Source organism: Molothrus aeneus, chromosome 1 (genome assembly GCF_037042795.1).
Source record: "Molothrus aeneus isolate 106 chromosome 1, BPBGC_Maene_1.0, whole genome shotgun sequence".
Taxonomy (NCBI): domain Eukaryota; kingdom Metazoa; phylum Chordata; class Aves; order Passeriformes; family Icteridae; genus Molothrus; species Molothrus aeneus.
The window spans coordinates 87,857,616-87,882,325 of NC_089646.1; the positions used below are offsets into that span (position 1 = coordinate 87,857,616).

At 37.2% G+C, this 24,710-nt stretch overlaps 1 protein-coding gene across 1 annotated transcript in view; it reads right to left on the minus strand.

Annotated features, from left to right (window-relative positions):
• MOCOS (molybdenum cofactor sulfurase) overlaps positions 1-24,710 on the minus strand; it is a 206,045-nt gene that overhangs the window by 32,488 nt on the left and 148,847 nt on the right. Inside the window, exons 6-7 of the mRNA XM_066545896.1 lie at positions 16,899-17,098; positions 2,471-2,587 (exon numbers count right to left, since the gene is read on the minus strand). Of these exons, the coding sequence (XP_066401993.1) occupies positions 2,471-2,587; positions 16,899-17,098 (317 nt within the window). The remainder of the gene's footprint in view (positions 1-2,470; positions 2,588-16,898; positions 17,099-24,710) is intronic.

Sequence of the window (24,710 nt, forward strand, 5' to 3'; positions counted from 1 at the left end):
TATGATTTACTTAGACTATGAAGATAATTTTGAGCTGCTTGTCCTATTCTATTCTAGGGGAAGAGATACTTCCCAAAAACATATAAAGAATCACTTAAAGGTTGTATGTCCCATGATGGTCTGCTCAGACAATCTCCAGGGATATTCCAGTCTCACCTGCATAGTTCACTGGGATTCAAACTGTGATGTTATGTTCAGATAAGAAAACAAACCATGAGATGGGTGATTTTTGGGGGAAGTTTTCTCAATATTCACTAGTCAGAAAAGCACCATTTTATACCACCAGTGGCTTTATCGTGGCTTGTGTTTAATAGTCCAAACAGCAGAGAATTAACTCATTTGGGATAGCAGCGAGCAGAGACTTGAATCTAGAGCTCAGACATCCTAAGTGACATAGGAATATCCAACAAATCTGTCTTGCTGATCCATCAACACATTGCTTTTAGGGTAAAGGGAACTAGGCTTCCCTCCAACAATTTCTCCTTTGAAGAGCACAATTTTCCACTTGAAAAAATTTTGTTGAAAAAATTTTTGAATGCCCTATAGTGACCTCCATGTAGATACCCATCTGATAGGTCTCTCAGACAAGACTCTATGGAAAACTCTCCCTTAAGAGCAAAAGTTTCTCAATCTTTAAGTGAGTCATTGAGTGCTGCAAGCTAGAGTCCCCCTTTGTTCATCCACTTAATAGTAGCTCACCAATGGACTTAAGATTTAGTTCAAACTCAGCATCCTATTACCTAAGTGCAGCAGTTGTTGGGTATTTTTTCTCAGAATTTGATTTATTTACACATTTCTGTCACATTAAAAATGGACACATGAATAGTTTATTTACATGAGGTCTTTTTTTTTAAGCAAGAAATGTCACAGGACAGTGAACACAGGTGCCATTTATGCAAGGAGAAATAAAAACCCCACATCTATGTCAAAGCATGCAACACAGTAGTAAATATTTTAATGCAGTGTGAAGTAGTTTTCATCCTTGACAACAGAGCAGAAGCAATATTTTCAAAATTAGGTTGCATCTGTTAATATACCCTCTGTAACCCTTCTGCCAAGTATTGCTTGATTGACTGAGGAGAGAGGTTCCTACCGTGCAAATAAGTAAGCGAGTTCCTACATAACATTCTATGAAAACTAACCACACTTCTCCAGGGACACTTGAAGACAGAAAGTCCTCCCTCACAGGCATTTTATCATGTACAACTTCATCAGGGAAGGAAGAATACAGCCAGCACCCTGGAAAAAGATGAAACTGAAGTATATGTGCAAATAATATGATAAAAGATGTCTCCTTCTACACAGTAATGTTATCAATAACTCATCCTGATCCTTCTCAAAGCATTGATGGACATGGAATGTCCCCAAATAATGACTGTGTAACTGTACCACCTCATTATACAACCTTTGGCGATTAATTGTCTCTCCATAAATTTAACTTTGGCCTATCCCCATTTAAATGGTACAGACCTAAAAGAAGTCACTCACCCCTTTAGCAAAATCCTCCTTGTATAAGGAGATCCAGGAGCATTGCAGCTGGTTATTTGGCCTTTTTCACTTCAGCAAAAAGGTAGACTGTTTTTTGTTTTCTCAGAGGAGAGAGCTTCCATGGCAAGTCAAAGCACCATTTTCCCAAGGAAGGTATTAAAGAACTGCAGAAGCCTTTAAGAACTGGTGCTATCAGTCCTGCATGTAAATGTGCTTGCAAAATTACCTATATGTCTCTGGGAGCTATAATATCATTATGGCCATTAGATTTTTTTTTACCTTTGAAAGAACACCATTAATAAAGTTTTTGATTGTTCTGAATTAATTTACTGTAATTTCAAACTCTGACAAATATGCAGACAGGAAGCCTCCTCCACTTCAGTGTAATACATCCTGCTATACATCTTTTAATGACAGCTTATGGAAAACATTAGTAATCTTGAAAAAAATCTTTACATTCATATTCTAAAAATCTAACACACCAGTAATCTAAGTAGATTTCATCTAAATTTGCTTCATTCTCTGAGATTCACTGCGTATTTGCCTTTACTGTTTCCTGTCCAATTTGCATATGTATTTTAAATTGTAACACCCAACAGCAACAGGTCTACAATTCTTGAGCATTAGTATGTACAATAATTAATTAGGATACTTAAAGAAAAACATGAGGGGAATTGTCCAGGAAATTCTATTCTGCTGGAAGTCTTGATATCATGCAATTCCAAAACCAAACAATTGGTTTTCTATTCTCTGATGAAATAATAACAAGCAACACATACTTCTCTGCATCCATCAAATGATTTTGTTTCAATACCTCATTTCAATGAGCTGAGTTTCAATCATTAGTTCCTTAACAAGGTAAAGCAGTTAAATGCTTAAAAAAAACAAGTCAAATTTAACTTCATTTAAAGTCACAGAGACTCAAAACCATGGGATGTGATGCACTTTAGGTCTTAACTTCTAACCACATTCAGAGACTAACCTGCAGGTTCCTTTGGATGTCCTCATTGCTTATGTCCAGATGCATCTGGCAGGCTCCAGTGTTACAGAAGCAGCCTGTGCGAACGTGTATGTTGTGGAGACTCGCCATGCTGTCCACCTTCCCAATCCAGCAGAAGACACAGGAGAAGAATGAAAAATAGACATTTTAAAAGTTGTGGTCAACAAGATACAGTGTTTTGAAGGTAGAAATCCATGGAAGTAAATTATTTTTCTAAACAATTAACAACTTACTGAAGCTTTTACCATTCCCATATGGATTTTGCATTTTTCAACTTTGTTACTTCAGCCAGAGGAAAGCAGTGGTAGGAGCAGAGATGTTTACTTTAGCATTGAGCAACTACTCCACAAAAAACACACACAACCAGGTCAACCAGGTCCTGAGCCTATGAATGCCAGTACATCTGCTGAATTTTAAAGCTTTGAACAGGTTTATTCACATCAGTGCTGCTAATTACAGACCTGCAGCCAGGTGTTACTCAGTGTGTTGTCAGAGCCACCACTTGCAATTGCTTCTGAAGAGATTGAAGAGAAGTCTGGGGCACCTTTTCAGGCAGCTAAAGAAAACCTTGTGCTCCAAGGATCTGAAACTGCAAGTCCTCATAACAGAAACTGATGGGATCTATGGGATTTTGGCACACAACTGCTGGAAGGATCATCCCCTCAGTAAGCAGTAACGTTTGCCAGGACAGGGAATGAACTGGAATGTCTCATTGAGTTTTGTACATACAACCCCCAATCTACGAAGTCCCTGGTGCATTTCTTCCTCATGCTGTTTGGTATTACACCATTTCTTTATCATCCACTGAATAATGAATGGGCAGAAATACAATACTTGATGACAAACTGGCATGAATAAATTATGAGAAGGAATGAAAATGATGTGCAAAGACAACAGAAGAACGTGTCCATATGTGCCTCAGAAGGAGACATATATATGCATGCACTGGGAGGACAGCACTGCAAGGGATACAGATTGTCAGGGTTTCAGAGCACACCTAAGAAACACTACAGGGATCCTCTTAGCACAGCTAAGAAACCATGGAACCTCACTGCAGGAACCTGGAAATGCTTTATATTGATCCTAAAAAGCAAGAGCAGCAGCTGATAAGATTAGCTGAGCTACCACCAGCTATTATTTGATGAAAAATGATGAGCATTCCTGGTCAGGACTGCAAGAAAGGACAGCAAATAAATGAATGAAATCTGACCCCCACCTCTACCATAGACTCCCAAAACAACCTTGCACAATTTGCATTAACCCCTTTTGCTCCTTTTATTCAAAAGGAGAGCTGAGATCTTGCCAATGACCACGCTGCAGACTCAGGGGACTCTGCCGCACCAGGGACAGAATCCTCCATGCAGGAAGCTCGGGCTCAGCTGGATGCACAGCAACAGCTCAGCCTAAAGGGGCAGGAAAGGGAGTGTCAACCAACTTACACTAACCACTTCCCTAACTGTGAGCTCATGCTTCGTCTGAGGTAACAGTATAAATCTTCAACCCAGCTTTTGTAGCTGGCTAAATCTCTACTGGCTGTTATTATTTTTAGCATAAATTCCCTCTGTACAGATCAATGGCCCAGTACATATACCAAACACTTTCTGGTATAATTCAGTCTATTTTCTGTCTTGATATGTCAATCTTCTATCTTCTGATATCTCTGAGTTTAACTGTGTACACCAAGCACTTTTAAAGTCACTCTTCAGTGTCTAGAAAACCCAAGCCTTCTGTTAGAACTTACTCCATGCTGAAATAACTCAACCTAAATAGTATTTAGCTCTGCTAAAAGCAGTTAAGAGTTATTGTTTTTTTTTTTTTTTTCATATGTGGGACCTAAGGGTCTCTGCACAAAAATGTGCTGTATACAAAAAAATTCTACATTGCTATGGCGTACAAGTTCTCAAGTTCACATTTCAATGTGTTATGTGCCACTAGTTCACTTCAAAATTGATTCTCCAAAACAGACATAATCAAAATAACTCCACATATACAGACCTGGAAAGCAGAGAATACAATCAGCCCCAAGATCACTATTGATGATTAATGCCTTGGAGAATATCTTGTGTTTAAAGCATTTTTCTCAAATTGAAGTTTAGTAAGAGGCATCTGTTGAGAGAGACTGTTGTGGTGTCGCTAGCTTTGTTTTGTCAGAAGACTTCAATATGGGAACAGTGACATTTTCTTGATGTCTTTTTTAATTTAGATGAGAAAAGTTGTCATTCTGCCATAGCATGGTTTGTCATGGTACTAGTGACTTGTGGGCGGATCTGTCGTTCTGTTAATCATGACAAGCAAGGCAAAAATCATGACATACTTCACTGCTGAAATCATACAGTGTTTGGGCTTATTTACTCAGTATACAAAAACCTTTAAAATACAGAATCTTTTTACTATTCATACATTTTAAAAGGAATGTTCCTGGGGCAGCCTTGTCAATCAAAATGTATGTAGTGTAATACAGTTTCCATGACACATCTTCAAGAAATTCCAAACAGGATTTTTAATTTTTTTTTTAATTTTGTCAAATAAATTATTACTGTTCTTTAATGAACAGTAATTTCACTCTAGCCATGCAATCCAATCCTTACCTACAGTAATACTTTAGTTGTAGTATTTATCAATCTGTACACTGGACCAGGATTACTGAGACATAAAAACATGATCATTAGAGGAATATGGGAATTGTCACTCAGGAGAAAAAAGGTAAGTTATGAATAGATTTAGTATTAACTGAAGTTCATGATCCCCAATGTGATAATGTGCACAGATCTTGGGAATGTGTTGCACACTTTTCACTGGAAACAATGGCACCATATAAAGAACCAGTAAAGTCAATACTGCAAAAATATCTGTCCCTTGAATAGATGCTTGGTTTTCCCTTGGACATATGTTTTGATTTCTTCTCATTTATTTTCACCCTTGAAATACACTACTTGGAGAATTAATTTAATCTCTCTCTGCAGTGCTATCACATAGCAAAACAAATGGAACATAAAACATCTGTTACAGTTATTTTGATAAAGAAAAGCTTCCTTAAATAAAACAAATCTTTAAAATTGCCATAAGGAGCAATAATGGATATTGAACTCAGGGTTATGAAATACAGAATGTCACTTGCAGCTCTGTCTGTAACAGCAGAGGGTGATTTTTGGGAGCCAGGAATGAATTCATCAATGTAGGCACAGAAGCATGAATGGTACTAATGGTAAGTACACAGCTTCATGTACTTGGATTGTCAGTTTTGGTGATTCCCTGGATCTGATACTTGGAATTACTGTGCCTTGGTTTTTAAGAGATTAAAGACTACAATTAAACTGCAAAACAAATGCAGAAATCTTGCAGCATTTTACTGATTTCAGTCAGTGAGGACATGGTAATCAAGCCATCATGCTACCTTGGAGTCCCTTCTGTCTCTCAGAGCCCCTTGGCATTCATTACTTTTTTTGAAGCTCTTTACTGTGGGCTTGGCCCTGTAGACTGCTTCACACCCCAACACTTCTGATGTCACATTGTCTTGATTTTTGACAAGCAAAATGTGATTTTCACACTTCCAAGTCATGGTCTTCAAATTTAACAAAAATACGTAAAGGAACTTTGCCTAAACCAATTTTTTAAAACAGTTATTTTTTTTCCATCAGTGAGCTTTTCTTTAGTGTTCCCAGATAGATCAAATGCTCACATTTAGAGTTTTTTTCAAAATGCTCTATCTGATAAATACTTTTTTTTTTTTTTTAATATAAAAACTATTGAGGTGGGGAGCTTTCAGTTTAATGCATTACCCTACACTAGTCCCCTCTTGGAAATCTGGTATTTCAGTTGATACTCATCAGCTGGAAAGCTCTGAGAAGAAATGAGATTCTGGTCTGTTCTGCTTTCCCATTCCCTGTCACAATGCACTGGTGACTTCTCTGTGTTTGCTAAATGACTGACTTCTGCCAACAATTCACTTCAGGGCTTCTGGGGCACTCAGTGAAAGCTGTAAGTTTTTCTCTTGCTTCAGGTTTCATTGCAATAAGTCTGAGAATGATACTTGCTGTAGGTATGTAAATGCTAAATGAGAGTAAAGATTTGCAAATAGCACATAATTTTGCATTATTCCTAATCAACTAAGTCTAAGACTTTCACCAAGAATGATGAATGCTTTAGAAACCTCTGCTGAAGTCATTCCCATAGGATGCAATTCTGTAGCTCTTATTCAAGCAAGTACTTATTTGTGTAAGTTATCACAAGAATTATTCACATGAATAAAGGAACTTTTTATAACACATCATGAAGTGTTCTGAAAAAAAAATCATATAATTCAATACTGGCAAGTACTGTCCTTCAGGAATTGGGATTAGAACTTCTCATTCTGCTTTCTACAATGCCAATGCCCAAGTACCAGAGCAGTTGTCTGTCTGATGGATTTGCTCATTACAAGAATTTCATTGCATACCACTGATGGCTGGTTATAAAACAGGCTTCAAGATGCTGTTCTCCACATCCACTGGTAAATTAATTCACTGATTCATGGCATGGAATTGGAGAGAAAGTAAGCTAGCTCTTTCTGTCATCCAGCATTTGACTGTGAAACGCTGTTGCTGATGCAAATGCATACTTAATCTTGTTAAATACAATTTAATAAGAAGTAGGTCAGAAGGAAAAAAAAATCAGCACTTGTTTCCAAACCATTTAGTGGGGGGTTAGGGGGGAGAAGGAGGAATTTTACTTGAGTTACAGTATCATTAACTGTTTTAACTGCATAGTTTTCTACAACAAAGGCATTTTTTTTCCATCTCAGAGAAATAATTTCTATGTGGGCAGATTCTCTCAGTATTGAGTAATCTGATCTTCTCCTTTTTGCCTCTCTAGTTGTTGATAGTGGTTTAAATTAACCAAAGAAGAGGACGTATATCTCTTCTTAGTTTTCATCCATTCATCACTTTGACCAAAATCCCTTTGGTAGAAGGCAGTGAAGTATTAGACAGAGATATTAAAATGTATTAATATTGTAAAGTTCAGTGTCCTGAATATACTTGTTCAGTATAAATGCTGTCTTATCAGGAACTTTACAGCTGATGTGATAATTTTCTCAGCTAGTTTTAAAGACAGTCAAATAGCAGGTAAGATTGCATGAGAGAGAAGCAAGCTGGAAATATTGACATAATTCAAAATATGTGGTTTGTCACTCTGCAGGAATTCTGACTTAGGAGATGGCATACACATAGTGAACTGCAGGTTCTTCATGCATAAAGGAGTAACAATAATTTTACATTTCTGACAACCAGAAGCTAGAAGATTTCTTGGGGATAGGGTGGCTATAAAAACGAAATGAAACAATGAAACACAGTCTTCCTAATGGATGACCTAACATTTTTTTCAACTGTTTTTTTTCTTTCCTGCTGAATATGCAAGTGAATTTGAATCCAGCTATTTGAAACGGAACAGACTGATGAGTAAACTAAACATCTTGGTTTTCTTTTTTTGATTTGGTGCCTTAATGACCATAGCTCTCCAACCAATGACATCTTCTCTTCTGTTTTTTTTGGGTTTTTTTCCCCTCCAGTTCAAACTGCATTCATTGACAATAAAAACCTGGTTCACTAAAATGATATCAGGGAAAGGATAGATTTCAGGAAGAAAACAAAGCAAAGGAACTCAAGCCCTCAGTGGCTTCATAACTGACTTCAACAAAGCACCCTCTTGTGAGTCATAGAAAAACATCTGTATCTCTCCATCCCATTGAGCATCCCCAGGTATTTTGTAGGCTAAAGGCTTTCAGTCAAATTGCTGCTAGTCAGAAATGTTGAAGCTAGAGGAAAACTACAGAGAAGACTAAGCTATAACTAATATCAAGAGGGATAAAGGGGAACGTAGCAGACATATACAACTGGAAACAATGCCTGGGAATAAAAATGTGCAGTGCATGCTACTGAAAGTCCAGTGACATAGGTTTAATTCATGTCACAGTCAAAATCTTCTCCATCATTTCCTATTTATTTTAAGGCTCTTAAATCCTCTTCTGTCTGTATTTAACCCCTGAAAACAGGGATAATAAACATAGGGAGGTTGTGGGGTCAAATTCCCATATTACTTTAGTTACGGTCACAGGATCCTATACAGTGGTGTGGTGGGGAAGAGGGATGTGGGGGCAGGAAGATGCAAACAAGGAAGCAGAGTAACAGAGAAGGTGGGGCCAGTCTCTTTTTGTCTTGAAAGGCTTCAGATGGTGGACTGAAACTAGACACTGCATGCATTCAAAAGCAGCTGATCTGCTTTTACCAAGATCAAGGACAAGGGAATCCAGTGTAAGCTCTCAAAAGTGCAGTTCTTTTCCTGGTACCATGTGGTTTTTTCCACATTTCTCCCATGTGACAAGGTCTGTAGTTTAGAGTCACAGTTTGGCCCTGTTACCAAACAGAAAATGTTTAGCCTCCCTCATTCATCTTGGATTCTTTCATCTGAACAACTATGAGCATCTTTCTTTTATCTCTTTTCGTTTCCTTAGCAACGTGCAAGGACACTCCAGAGAAACAGTGTCAGACAACACCTTCAGTCTAGTCTTTCATGAGGCTTTCTAACCTTGATCAGCTCTGATGTGCAGTTTAATAGTAGGCAATTTCAGGCACACTAACTCACATGTGTCTTTGTCCCCCTGCAATGAGATAAAACAGAAAGAACTCAGCCTGTACTCTGCCACTACTACCTCAGCAGGAAGAGAGCTTCATTACCTACTAACCAGGTTTGCATTTCTCACATTGAGCCTCTGAAGTACAGCACCTCCTTTTGTTCAGTCAGTGATCAACTATTATGATTATGTTCAGACCTAGATCAATGCAGCTGCCTCCTATATTGTGAGCTCCTTTTTGCAAGGGTTGTCTTTGAGCACCCAGTGCCATGTCACAAAACCAAAGATCCAGATTATAGTGATTTCTTGCCAGTTTGAAGAAACAAGGTACCATTTATTGACACGCCAGTGTGGTTTACTGCATTGCTGCTATCTCCCTGGTCCAAGACATCCACAACACAATTGGAAACTAATTGGAACCAAGGAAATCAGTATATGTTCAACAGGAATCTTCACAACAATCTTTTTTTCCTTATAATCTTGTTTGCATTCTATTGTGCAGGTCCATCTGCCATTCCTGGCTTCGTGAAATCAATGGCTAAATCCATAGCTAAAATCAATAGTGAGTAATCAACTCAGCAATTTTTAGGTAGCTATTGGGAAGATGGCCAAAAATCCCATTAAGCAAGTTAGAGAACATTTTTCTTTCCCTGAGTCATCAAAATTAATATAATGAGTAGTTATGCTTCTAAAAGCATTAGTGTAACTAGCTCAGAGTCATATGACCATTGCTGCAAAGCCATTCTTAGCTGGAATTAAAAATTGCTGGATTTCCATTTTCTGTGGCCCAGATGAAAAAATGCTGCACTTACAAAACTGAATGATTGTTATACACGGAAGTAAAAATAAACAGATGGGGAAAAAACCCTAAAAAGACTAAATATAAAGAGCAACAAAAATGTCTTGCTTAATAACTTTCTATGAAGATTTATTTCAAATAGGTTAAATGTAGTAGGAGGTTTCCCCCCCTCATTGCCCACTTTCTCCTGTAGGGATGGGGTATGAATTTCCAGACAAGTACTGACAAGTAGTACCAGGCTCTGGTCAGTCTGATCCAAATGACTTGGTATCAACTTCCTGTGCATAGGAAATGCTGTAGCCCACTTTTTTTTTCACTCCTGTAATTCACATGTTGCCATTGCTCTAATTCTGTACACCATGTGTACAGTGGGCTGGAGATGATCTTCCAGTAAAACTAAAAATATTGTCTAAGACACAAACAGCAATTACTTTGAGGACTCAACCCACTTCAGGTATTGCCTGGTCCCTTTTATCAGGTAACGATAAGCAGTGATATGAATATGTATTGAACCAGCTGTGTGTATACACAAATGCATCCGCCACTTGATATCTGAAGATTTGACAGTATTTAACATATTTTCTCTCCACTCCTGTGAGGTGAGAGTAAATTGGGAAGATAAGGCATTGAATCCCTCAAGGTGACACTGAAAGCCTACAGCAGAGGGAAGGCATTTCACCTGGCTGTTGCCAGGTCCTGGTTACTAATCTAAGTCTAGCTGAACAATTCCTTAAGATATTACTACAGGAACAGGAAGATTTTAAAAGAGAATGTTGTGAAACCAAAGCAGTGTACTTACAGTATGAAAGCACTTCCAGAACTGGCTATCACCATGATATTAACCTAGAGCAGCTACTTTTTTGTGCATTTCCCATCCTGCTTCACACCACTTTGTCCTGTGTTACTTTTGTTTGCAGACTTGTCCAAATACAAGCAGATGGAATAATTTCTACCTGCATACACTGCTCTGTCTCTTCCCTCGTCACACCTCACCCATACAACACTGCTTCATGCTTCTTGTCCAATTCTTCCCCCACCTTGGATGTCTGAAATCCTCTATTTCTGCTTTTCTGCCCAAACTGGTGTCTCTTTCTTTGCCCAATACCTGTAATAATGGAGTCATTCTGCAGTGAGAGAAATTTAGTTTAAATACTAGGAAATATTTTGCAGTAGTGAACATTGTACTGCATGTAAAATGTAAAAATTGCTGCCATCTCTGAGAGTGTAATTATGGTGTGGTTATTTGTTTCTTGCTTCAATGAAGTCCCAGAACAAATTGCCTCTGATAAGAAAGGTTTAAGTAAAGATGACCATCTAAGATATATTTTTCTCCCTCTACATCTCAAACCACAGGGTTGAATTTAGCTCGGCTGTTAAGCTGCTTATGAGAAAATTCACTAAGACAGAATGCTTTGGATACAGAAGGAAAAATGAGATTAAAAGGAAAATGAAACTTTGTTTATTGGGGGAGTCTCATACTGATTTTGCCTTCTTCAAGCAAGGTGCTAATAACACCATGGTTGTGGGTTTTATCCTGTATGGGCCATTTACTTAGGGTTGGACTTGATGATTCTTGCAGGTCCCTTCCGACTCAGAATATTCTGTGATCTGGAACTAAAGATTATACTCCTAACATACACTGCTAGCAGAAAGAGGCTACCAGAGTACAGAAGGTGTCACAGTGAGTGGTTGGATGTAAGTGATTTAAGGCCACGCATTCCGATGGAAGACCCTGGTCTTCACTTCTGAATGATAGAAAGCAAGGGAGAAAAGGAAAAACCCAGTGGGTCATCAAGTCAATCCTTACTTTACATTAAGAGTGGCTGAGATGGAGGAAAGTGGTCATCAAACTGTTTTATAGATTTAGACAGAAGGGATGCACACTAGAAGTTGTCTCTTGAGAAATGTTGATTCTTTTCCTTTTAATTGAGAAGTGGGTGAAGAAAGTCACCTCAAAGTCTAGACCTCCCCTCACTCTATCTGGATTGATGAGGGTGAGCCAGGACATGCTAATGTATGCTCCTAGGCAAAACTGATTATAATATATGTGAGCAGGGTTCTCAGTCTTGAGAGGCAAAACTCATTCATATGCAACACTGCAGAAGAGCCTTCCTTAGGCAAACCAAAATGTTTACATTCTCTGTCTCTGGCAGCTATTCCTGTTATAGCAGTTTGTCTATCACACACAAGTGTGAAGTGGTAGGCAAGAAGGCTGAGACTGCTAATGGACTGATGCTCATTCCCTTCCCGACAGGATCTTTAGGGGACATAGCAAGCATATATGTACACTAAGGGAACTTTTGGAGGTGAGCTTATCACAGCAAGTTACTTGTGCTTTAGGTTCAGGCTCCAAGCTAAGGAGTGATGAAAAAGCAGAGTAGGGATGGATGCTGGTAATCCACAGCTGAAATGCGAAATGATGATCATTTTTCAAAAGACAGCCAGGATGGTTTGCTCACTTTTTAAAGCCCATTACTGGCTCTATTACGCACAGGAGGAGAAAAAAAAAATTGTCTCAGAAGATCAGAGGGGAAAAAGAAAAAGTTAGGTAAAGGAAGGGCTATTTTTCACTGCTAGCATAACACTGAACTGAAAGTTGTGGCTGGGCAAGAGCTCTCCAGTGCATACAATTCAACAAATATTTCAGGTAAACTTCCATCTGGCCATCTGTGTCACGTCTTTACCTTCTTCTGGCTTCCAAACTGACTTTATAGAATAAAATGTGAAGGTATTATAAAATCACTCTGAAATTATCTACCGAGTATACAAAGAGAATTTCACAGATCACATCTCTCTATCAAAACAGAGAGAAGATTTCATAAATTATATTAGCATAAAAGGTCTCCCAGAGCAGAGATGGTGATGTTTCTTCACATCTGCAAGTGTGAAGAGAACATACAACATTTGCACTTTGACTCAGTTTATAAGAAATCCACTTTTTTTGTGTGTATGATTGTTGTTTCAAATCTATGTTGTTCTTTTATGACTGTTCCATTTCTTTGACATGCAAATCAGGTTGGACTTCATAGAGTCCTATGCAAGTTTTTGCAGAAAAACAAAACGATGGCAAGGATGCAAACTGAAGCGGAGTCATTGCTGTCAGTGTTCAAGAGGCTGGAAAAGACTTGGAATGACAGAACACATAACATTCATATATGCTGAAAGCTGCAGATATTCATTGCTAATGAATGAGCTGATGATTCTCTGTGTGAAGAGTTTGCTGCATTAGCTCAGCACCAGATATATATCTGTAACACCATCACAAGCCCTCTTTAAATTCTAGGGCTGATTGCTTCTCTTTTTCTGGTAGCCTCCCAAGGAGGCAGAAGATTGACAGTGTGCTGCTTTAATGGCCACTCTTCTGCCTCTATCCTGCAGAGGTCCTTCATCTCTGCTCCTGCACTTTTGCACCTTTCCAAATTACCAGTCTGTCATCTGTCCACACTTCATTAGCACCAAAAACTCTAATGCTGGGGAATTATCCATTCTTGACTAGACAAGTATATATGAGGAAGTCATTTGGCAAAAAGGCCATCTTTATGTCCTGGACCTGTCAAGTACTCGTCATAACTCAAACCCTGATCACAACAGGGGCTTTTTGATGCTGCAGTGCAAATAAACACTTAACAAAATGACAGAGGTGCTACTGCAGAGGACAGGCATCTTGCGTGAAAAGAATACAGGTGTCCCCCCAAGTGATTTCAAGAACAAATTACTACCAATAGTAATCTGTGAGACAGCTTTACTGAAGGAAATAATTTTCATGGAAAGTATGTGGTGCAGTTCAAAGGAGGAAATTTAACGCAGCTTTAGTGCTCAAAGATGAGAGGTTTATGGAAATTTCAAAATGGTAGTAGTTTAATTCCTAGATAAAGAAATGTTTCATGAAAAATCTAAATTAAAACCAAAGCTTCTGAGTGACTGTTGTTGTTTGGGGTCCACAAGTCCCTCTTATTTAATTGTTTTAATTACCATTTGGAGCAAAAAACTCTAAACTAGCATTTAACTGTCAATTAAACCAATGATACATATAGGATACAGCACAAGTTTATCCCAAGTATAATATTCTACGACAGTATTAGCCTTCAACAGTCACAAAGAGACATTTAAATGAAAAAGCAATTCAACCAACTTCCATAGTTATTTCACTCCTACCCTATCACTTCTTAACATCCAAATATTCTATATAATCTGTATTGGGACAGGAGGCTGTAAAAATTGTTGCCATCTCTGAGAATGCAATCATGGTGTGGTTATTTGTTTTTCACTTTAACGAAATGCCTTCATTTGCTCTTCAAAGCTACAATGAAGGTTTTACTCAAAGATGAACCTGAGATTGTGACTGTTTCCTCTTGGTGCAATTGACCCTATGTATGTAATTCAAGAATGTTTGTGTTTATGGCACAATCTTGTTAGCTCTGGTAATTAAGCTGATAACACTGACAAATAGATTTCAACCATATGAGCAGGTAAGAATTACTTTCTTCCCCATTGCTACACAGACGAAAGACATAATTTTCTCTCTGTTCTCATTTTTCAGCAGTGGTATTACATGTCATGTATTTCACTACACGCCTTTCACATGCTAAATATCTTGGGCTTAGTTCAGAGTTTTGAATATCATGCCAATTATGCAAATCTTGAGGCTCAAATGTAAGCTTGGTATCCTCTGAAGACAGTGTCTACTTATGAAGTCTTTCTTGCCAATCTCAAGTGTTCCAAATAAACTGCTCCAAGCATCCTCATAATATTTTCTCTGGAATCAGCTGGCCATATCATCCTTTTCAAGCTACCAAACATTAATGTCCAGTCACACTGTGCCCTACAACAGGCAATGGGCACATAACAATGGCCTGTCAGAGAGGCAAATAGAAGTGGTTTGATGCCTGGTTATAAGTAATTAATTGTAGATCAGATATCATCCATAAAGGAATAGGACATTAGGTCATTTCTTTCTCTTTTAATATGCAAAGATAACCTGAGTCATCAACTAGTGTCCATTCATAGTAGGTAAATGCCATCCAATTTTCCCTTCATAAAAAATTCCCCAAAATGTTTTCTGGGAGCCTTTAGAAACAGTCTTCTGCTGACTCCACTGGATTGCATGTGGAGACTGCCCTGTGAATCCACATGAATGTGCAGACCATAGACATCACCAAAGCAGAGACCACTATTTCAGTTCCAAACAATTAACAAAAGTATTGGATTTAACTTTGATTTCACTAAACCTATATAAATTTAGACATGCATACAGGTATAAAGAGATTACATAGTCAGTTTGATGAAGTTTACTTTCTGTTGTATGTATTTTCTTTGTATTCATAAACAAGAAGCAGCAAAGGTTTTTTCTCCCCCATAACTTCTATAGGCTGTCTATGAAAGAATTTCATTCCATAAAGAAGCCAATTATATATATATCACACATTTCATAGCTTTGGAAAGAATAGTGCTTGTTAATTTCTAGAAGTCATTAAATTGCACATTATTTTAATTAAACAAAGTAGTCTAACAGGCACTGCAGATGAGAATGGGATGCATTTGAAAATTTTATAGCTCTTCATTCCACATATGCTAGAAATCTTCGGAATCTGGTGAATAGCACAATCCAGATGATACAGATGAATAAAGAAGCTTTTTATGAGCAGCCACTGTAGCAAACAGGCACAATGGATTCATAAGACTATGAAAGAATTTTTAATTTGAGAGTACAGTTGAGTTTTAAAAAGTGAAACATGGATCAGCCAATTTTACTAAGTTGTGAAAATCAAAAATCAGAATAAAGGTTTTTATTTTAATCAAAAAATGGAAGCAACATTGAAGTGTTTGGGGAGTTTTACAAACTCAGTTGTGTTAATATCTCCAATCTTTTCTGAACATCGTCACACATATTCAAGGTTACATAAATGACTAATTAATTCCTAAAATGTGGACTGCTTTGAAATGAAATATGGTGAACATTTGCTGCTATTTGATAGTATTGGCTAAAAAAGATGCATTTGAAGAAGAACTAATTGAGTACTCTACATTTGGCCATCCCATGTTCATCAGGTAAAAGCCTTACAAAAATGTAAAACTCCACCCTTTCAGCTACAAAACAAATGCTTCACTTCTATTCTCCCTAGTGAGAAATGAATCCCTTCCTGTAGACATATCTCCATGTTCTCCTCATTATCTTATTCTCTCAGGAAGCCAAGGGAAAAAAAGAAGAAGCAAGCAAAACAAGAGCACTGTGGTTTCTCTGCCTTCTGCTGATGAGCAAGTGAGCAACTATCCCCTGTGTGACCCACTGCCTACACGGTGCACAGCCATGCACACAATTATGGCCACTCTCTGCTGAAGGGAGAAAAGCCTAATGAAGCTTCATCTTAAAGACACTTGCTGTACCTGATGGATAAAGGCTACAAAAAGCTGCTGAGAAAGACAGCATTTAAGAATTTCTTCAGCTTGAATCTCTCTCTTTACACTGATCATTCAACTTTATTCCATGCTTGCTCAGGAATATTACAAGAATGTAATTGTTACAACTGAAGGGAAAAGAGAACTACTCTTTCATTGGTGACTGCAATATTCTGAGATCTAATTTCACTTGTATGTCAAAGCTCCAAGGCAGTCTCTTAATCAGCTTTTCCAGACTTGCTCTTCAATTCCCAATTTTGAGTACTCTAGAGAAGGAAGCCAGCAAAATATCAAACTGCCTAGTCAATGTATCCTGTTAAAACAGCCCACTTCCAAACTTCCTATTTGTGGAGTAATAAATTTGTAAGATATTTCCTCTGGCTATTACGTATTTTGTATAGTGCTAGCACTATATACCGGATTCTTTTCTTAAAGACTTACTTAAAAATGGTGTGTATATGCGGTGTAGAGCTATGAAGAAACAAACCCAAAACCTCAGAAAGGACTACTGTGAATAAAAGATTTATGTTAGGACAAAGAATTCATTGTGAGCATGCTTAAATGAAAGTACAACCGTAAACTCAAGTTAAGACAAGAGAAAAACATACCTGTGAAAAGCCAAGAACTTGTCCATTTTCATCGAGCACATTAAAATTAATGATTGGACCTTGGGCATCAGGATTCCTGAAATCTGTGTCACTGTAAATACGTACTACAGGAGCCCCATTGGCATATTTCAAGTTAGACAGCACAGTGTAGGTGTAGTGAGCTAATGCAAAGGTATGCTGCTTTATTTTCTCCATTCCACCTGCAAAAGAAAAGTGCACACACATGTCAGGTGCATTATTTTTATGGCAATGTAAAAAAAGGATGATTTTTCATGAATGGCGTGGTGTGAGGTAATGAGCACAAAATTGATAGTTTTGTGTTTCTTTAAATGCATATACAATTTTCAAGTCTTTCTTTCCTCATGCAGAAGTTTCAGAAGTGGTGTTGCACCAACGACTTATCTATAGTTAATCTACTGTAGAAAGCTAAAGTTTCACTGAAATGGTTTACAGTGGAATGACAAGATTTATACTTCTAGTATCTACTTAAAACTAAGATGTTCTGGTGCAAATTAATTGAAAAACAAGTTTTTCTCCAGATTTAATTCTGGAGACCATGGGAACACAGACAAATTCTCTATCACAGAAAGCAAACTGTTATGTCTGAGATAAAAATAATAAAATTCTAAATGTAATGACAAAATAAAAATGTCATTTTACAAGGAATTTACTTGAATAATGAAGAATTATTCTTCCACGACTTCTTTCTACAAAAGAAAAAGGGCAGTGTGAATTCTTCATTGATTACACCCATGCAATATGAGGGGTCAAGCGAAACTTTACAGACAAGCTTTCACAGAACACTTGGCCGGGGAAAAGCATAAAGAGTAAATTTTTTTTCTCTTTTTGATACACTGTGCAGTTTGGAAAAGAGAACTGCAGAGAATTCCTGACAGATGAAGATCTCTTCAACATCTCCGCTCCTTGAGGAGAGGAGGTTGTGTTTTTGCTAGATGTCCCTATTGAAGGAGATTCCATTATGCACACTCTGCACTGCATTATGGTGGGTCTAAACCATGTGGAAAGAACAAAAACAGGTGAAGAATTATCAAAGACCTCTTGAAGTAGAAGAGCATTTTTCTTATTGGGTTTTAGACCCAGAGCATTTTCTGTAATGCTGAGTATCCTATTTGAGGCTTATGAGCATATTTCACATTTTATTTTACTTTTTTTATTAATCTTTGTAATTATGAATCTCACACTTACTTCTGTGCATATTACATTTATATCTGAGTATCTGTAAAGTTCCACACTTGAAAATTTGTAATCTTGTTGACTTTTGTGCCTTTATTCATAAAAATTCTGTGTCATTTATGAATGTATATAAAGGAAAAAACAAGATATATTTCTCCTGACATCCAGAACTGCAGAAGCATCTGTTATTTTGCTTTTTTTAAGTTTCTCTATGATGTCTTATCTCCTTTAGATGAGCTGGGAGAGAATACGTTAAAAGCATAGTAACAGATTAGATATAAGGTAGAAGTGTATTTTTTTGGTGCTGGAGAATAATAAAGAGGAATAAGATATTTAATGAGATACTAACATGCAAAGTATTTGCAAGGAAGCATGCCAGGAGCTAATCAGAGCAATTTCTAGATGTTAGCCACAGTAAACTTGGTAAGCATCTCTAGAACATTTTGGTCTGAAAGATGATTTGTACTTTTAGAGTCTCTGAGAAAAAAGATTGACTAGTCAGAAATGTCCTAGTCATTGTTGGGTAGAAGACTCTTGAAACAGCAAAAAAGGAAACCAAAACCACACACACACACACACACACACAAAGTTATTTCTGAGCATTTGCCAGAAAGTAGCTGTCTTAAGAGAAGTGACTGCCTTGTCAGCTTCTGAGATGTGTCTAATCTCCTGATTCAGAGCTTTTCCAAACTGACAGGAATCTTTTAATAGAAGATTAAACTACTGTCCTTGTGCCTGGTTGAAGAAATCACTTATTCAGAAATTTCAGTCACTTATTCATAGCAATCATCCCTGCTATCATTTCTACATTGTTTTCAGCTATTTTCCTTTAAAGTTTCTTAATCACATTTCCTTGTTCATTAGCGAAAAGCTGATGAGCCTTTTAGTTATTTATTCTGACAAATCCAAATGCAATAGCCTGCAGTTGCTTTCCTTCTCTGTGATTGGAGATGGGAAGCTGTGTTGCCAGGGTCCCATATTTTTAAGAAGCAGAATAGGTGGTAATTAGGCCTGATGTCACAGAAAACCTTGTGGAAAAACTGCCAACAATCTGAAATCTATTCTGACAGAAAAAGGGATATATTCAGAAAATAGCTATGATTTATTTTTATTTTGTTCAACAAAATTATCTGTACTGTGTATTATATAAATACAGTGCTTACCTCATCTCCCTTCTAGGAGTAAGAAGGAAGGGAAAATAAAAGCCAGAACAAATCTCTGTTTGAGAATAAAAGCAGTAACACATCATAAGCCACCTTCTACTTTTGTAAGACTTACAGTTCAGAGAAATCATCGATATTTCATCTCAAGAACTTGCTAGGAAGGACTCAAGTACCCTGACTTCTTCTCTGTTTAGGGTTTTTATTTCCTACAGGTGCATTATTTCATTAAGCTGAATTGAATCTAGTTGCTCCTGAAAATTATTTTAAAATTAGGAACAATTTATGCATTCTATAATTTGGATGAGAATTAATCCCATGTCTAAATTACTTTCGATGAAGTCTATCTAATACCATCCACAGTATTTATGTGTGTAGGAAGACATTCAGCTCAGAGAATGTTCACAGACCACAACCTGCACTCATTAGTAACGTTGTGGTAAACTTTTTGAGCAGAAGAGATTGACAAAGGAAGCTTCTACTTACTTTTGTGTACAAACCTCCTTGCCAAAGTATTCTAGCAAACCTGTGGAAATGTTGGTACACCTCATATCGCTGATATATGTTTGCACACTACAGCATTCTGATAGGTCAACACTATCTCAGACCTGCCATCCCATATTATACCTCAGATTGGCTATTGTAATGGAAACAAACACTGTTCAAGTATGGAAAATTCAGAGTGCCACTGCACTGGATAACCCACACATAAATTTAGAGTCAGCTCTTCCATAGGAATTGCATGTATGCATATGCCTCTCCACAGAGACTGTGGGACAGTTAAGTCATATGGAAGAGAAGGAGAAGTTATGCCACACTTACAAGAGGGTACAAACTGTGTGCATTCAAAGTATTCACAATTGTTATCATGGTGTAGGAAACCCACTGCTTGTCTTGCCTGCTGATAATATCTTGTATTTGCATAACCTCTGCCTTGTTAGATGCTTATTCTGTGCAAAATAGAGTAAGATTTTTTTTTCCAGTGGAATTTTACCTAATCAGATAAGTCTGAGATGTACAGATGTCCAATAAATATTCAGTAAAGAATGATTCTGAGTTAGATGGACGTGGTTTTGCATTACATAATGGCACACATATAATGGCATATTGTCTCCTCACCAGAAGAACCAGGATTTCAGCAGCCCAAATGTTCAAATGTTAGCTCTTCCTGAAAGAGCTGCAGACAAATAAGCATATGTCAACACCTATAAAAGATTTTGAAGATTTTGAATAAATAGATTAGGATAAAGCAGAGACTGGAAAGGAGCCTCTAGAATGAAAGTGCTGGTGCTTAAGGTTTTCAGGCTGTACTCAGAAACCTCTGTGATCTGCATTCAAATACATTTTTTGTCTCTCTTATTATGAGAAGCTTAATACTGGAGATAAGGAAGAAGAGAGATATAAAACAAATTCACAGTTATTGTTCTAACTCAGTGTGAAAAAACTACAGAAATTGAGATTTAAGTGGGACAAATTTTATATCACTCCAGTAAATCCAAGCTCACATATACGTTTGGATAAGAGAAAGATCCTATCAGCATCACCTAATAGATAGCAACCAGGTAAAGAAATAATGAGCTGAAATCTCAGCAAACCAATTAGTAGGGAGTGAGACCATGATGTACCACCTTCTACTGAATCCCAAATGAGGCAGATAACCATGCAGGACTGGTGAGTCAATGTGCCATGGAACCTGGAAATCCTGTCAAACATTTGGAGTCCTTCCTTCACTTCCTCCAAGAAGCATACATTAAGATTAATTTCTGAGCTTTTTTTTGGTGTTCTTTTCTGCATAGGTCTGGATGTCTCTGACTGAGGTCTGTCACCTATTTAGTGTTATTCTTCCTACTAAAATAATCTCTTGAGGATGAACTTGGTAATGGTAATTTTTGGCAAATGTGAGTGTTTCAGCTTTAAACCACATTAAACAATGTATTCGAACCACTACTATTCTTAACCACTCCTGTTTTAAACAAAATGCTGCAAACATGATCATGAAATATTCTTAAAATGATCAAAATCCCCACCCCCAAAGTGCAACTCTGAAATATTAAAAATAGAATACAAGAAAAGAAAAGAAAGAGAAGAAAATATAATCAACTTGATCAGTCACCTCTTGGTAGAGCTTCTATATTTATAAAAAAAAAAAATATATACCCACTCCTGGTGAGTTTTTCCCCCTAAATTATGAGAATTGCTTCCCTTAGTTAAACCAAATCTAGCCTGTTTCCCAGAGTGAAGAGTAACAGCTGCCTAGAAGAAAAAAAATTTGAAAAACATACGTAATTTCTCATCAGTTACAATGAAGTAAACAAAATATATATATTTAAAAAATCCCAATATATGAAAATGTCCTTGTGGGTTGGCTAACAGCAACCAAACAGAGCTAAAAAACTAAACAGTTTTTAAAACAGAACTAGGGGTAGAAAAGCCACTCATGGAATTTCAAGATTACAATTAATACATTAACATTTCCTTGGTGTCACAAGAAAAGAGCTCCTCTGATGTAAAAGAACTGCAATACTGGTCATAACTGTTACCAAAATCTCATTCATTTAATTCAAAATAAACCCCTGTAAATGGCTTACCAGCCAATTCATAAAAATATTTATCATCCACATCCACAGAAAAGGCACAAGGCATGGACAGATTGCAAACCCCTCTTTCACTCTGACTCACATGACCAGTTCAATCAACTTGATCTATAAAACATGTGTAATAAAAATTATTTTGGGAAACAGAAAGTGGGGTAGACCAGGACTGCTTCTGCAGCTAAGGTGACTGCATTTGAGAGCAAGAAGGGTAAAATCTGTGTCTCCAGTTGTCATTGGTACCTCTAAAAAATAATGAAGACTTCTTTCTGAAGTTAAGATGTAACAAAAAGAATTACATGAAAAGAAAATTTCGGTTATGAAACTATGTGTTTTTTTTCCTGAAGAGTACATAATATGGTTTGAAAGTACCTAATCAACTGGCAAGAATCCATATCACAAGATTAGTGTCCAGACTGAAACTTTAGCTGGACTCCTGAAACCTAATTATGTACTTTCTGTGTGTCCAACGTAGAGAGCTGTGTTACACTCTCAACACAACTAAATCCATGCAGAATTCAATGGGTAATAGGGGGGCCTTTTACTCTCTCAACACTAATTCTTTGCATAATAGCTTAAATCCTTTTATTCTCCTCCTTCTCCCACACCATCTCAATAGTTTAAGACTGTGGGAAGCAATGGCTTAATCCTCTATTCAGAATGTTATACTGAAACCAAACATGAAACACATATTCAGTGTTTATCTTAACAAACAGAAGGCTCTTTGATGCCCCATCTCCCACTTCTTTAGAGCAGCTAATTCAAGCTCTGTTTTCACACAGTGAGGGGAGTTCGAAGTCTCTGTTCTAAATAAAACGAGCAGCGCATTCTGAAAGAAGCAGCTCCTAATTTTCAAACATCATAATGAGAAATACTTTGCATTTAAAAAAAAAATTTGGGAGTTGCATGAAAGCAGGAAAGTTGTACATGCCAGCTGTCTGACCCAATTTTAGTATAAATATTTTAATTGCAGGTACAATTAATTTTCAGTTAACTGCTTCTTAGACTAATAGCGATCTAAGAATTCAAATAAGCTTAAAAATATAAGATACATTTAATTTACTGTTTGAGGGTATTTCTGTCCATCCTTTCTTTCCTTCCATGTGCCCATTCAATACTCTCAGCAGAGGTAATAATTTCAAGATTACTTTTCAAATCATAAAACCAGCAACATAAAACATGACTGGGGAGTCTCTCTCAAAAAGGCAGAGTGCCTTGCACACCTCATGGAAGCAGCATTCCCACTGTACCTCCAGAGTGCTGGATGACATGAGCCCACAGAGATTTCTGTGAGAACAGCAGAATCATCCCTAAAAATATGTATTTATGTGATACTCACATTTTACCTCTAAAGGCTTTATCTCCCAAGGTTTTTCTTAGTCCAGCAGAACAACTTCTGCTTATGATTCTGTCATCTTAAGGACGAAATGCAAGAGAAGCTTGTACTATAAAAGCACATGAATTCTCCTGGCAGCTGATAAAAACCTGAATGTTACATCCAGGCCTGTTTTCTTCTTTATTATGAAATGTCTCTGTCCTTTGTCTAATGGAGCTTGCTGTACACAATTCCTTGAAGTCAGCATGGGAAAGTTTAACTGCTACTTGTTCCCTGGAATTTTTAACTCTCCACAATTAGTCTGCTAATACAAGGCAGAGCATAAAGCTCTTTCTTTGTCTCACAGCTATATAAAGGGAATTAAGAAAATGTAAGATGAGGCAGTAAGTCTTAGGTTTTCAAGCCAATAAGACTGATTTGACCCTGATTTTGCATGAACACTTATTTATTAATTTTTAACTTCCTTATTCAAGTCAGAAGCAAGTTTCTAATCACTGTAACATAGCTGGAGGAGAACCTCTGTCATCTGCTCAGCTAAACTGATACTATCATCAGATCTGCAGCTAAGTTGAATTCTTCCAAAAAATAACTTTCCTTTAAGACCCAGACACCAGTGCTACTTGATAGTATCATGATTTTCTAACATCTTCACAATTTTGTGAGTTCGTTTGTTTTCGTTTTCCCCTGAGGGGAGGTGCAGACCAATGGATACAAACAACTTGCACCAAAAATAGACTGAATATAAAGAGAAATCCAAATTGTGGGGGGCACGGGGGGAGGTTGTGGGAGGAAATTTTTCCCTCAGCATCAAGAGAACCTTTTGAAATATTCTGAAAACCCTGATAGCTTCCTTCTTTTCCTTCCTAAGATGACAGATCCTAATCTAAAGCCTTGCTAGGATATAAATAATTTCTGCTTCAAAGCTCACCCTGCCTGTATTAGGTGAAGAAGAATGGCTAATGCTCTGCCTAGAACTCACACCTCAGTACCCCTTGGTTTGACTCTACCTTCCTATAGGTTTTGTATTAGCAAAACATTTAACATAACATTTTTGGAATCTCTCTGTTAGTGAAATATTTTGGTGTTCATAGCAGCATATTGATTTGCTGTACAGCTTTTTCCTTACTTATAATTTTGGTTGCATGCCTTTCCTCTTTTTCTCTCACAATCTATGAACCAAGGCTTTTCCTGCCAATATATGAAATAGAGGGATGCTCCATCTCTGCTCTTGTGCAGCCTTTTTATCCTGCTCTTTCTAAGGCTCCACAGAACTTCCCCATCAGAACAATACAGAAAATACCACAGTTCATTTAATTAAACCAAAAATCACAATACACTGAAAGAAAAGTTTCCAGAGAACAAATTCATGATGCTGAATAGTGATGGAACAGGAAAAAAAAAAAAAAATCCCTCAATTTCCCCATTCTCTATTTGTAACATTCAGGAATACAGGAAGTTAGTAAAATAATTTCTATACTTTTTATTAAAAGAACAATATTTTTCTTAATGAAATTTTGGATTTATTGATATT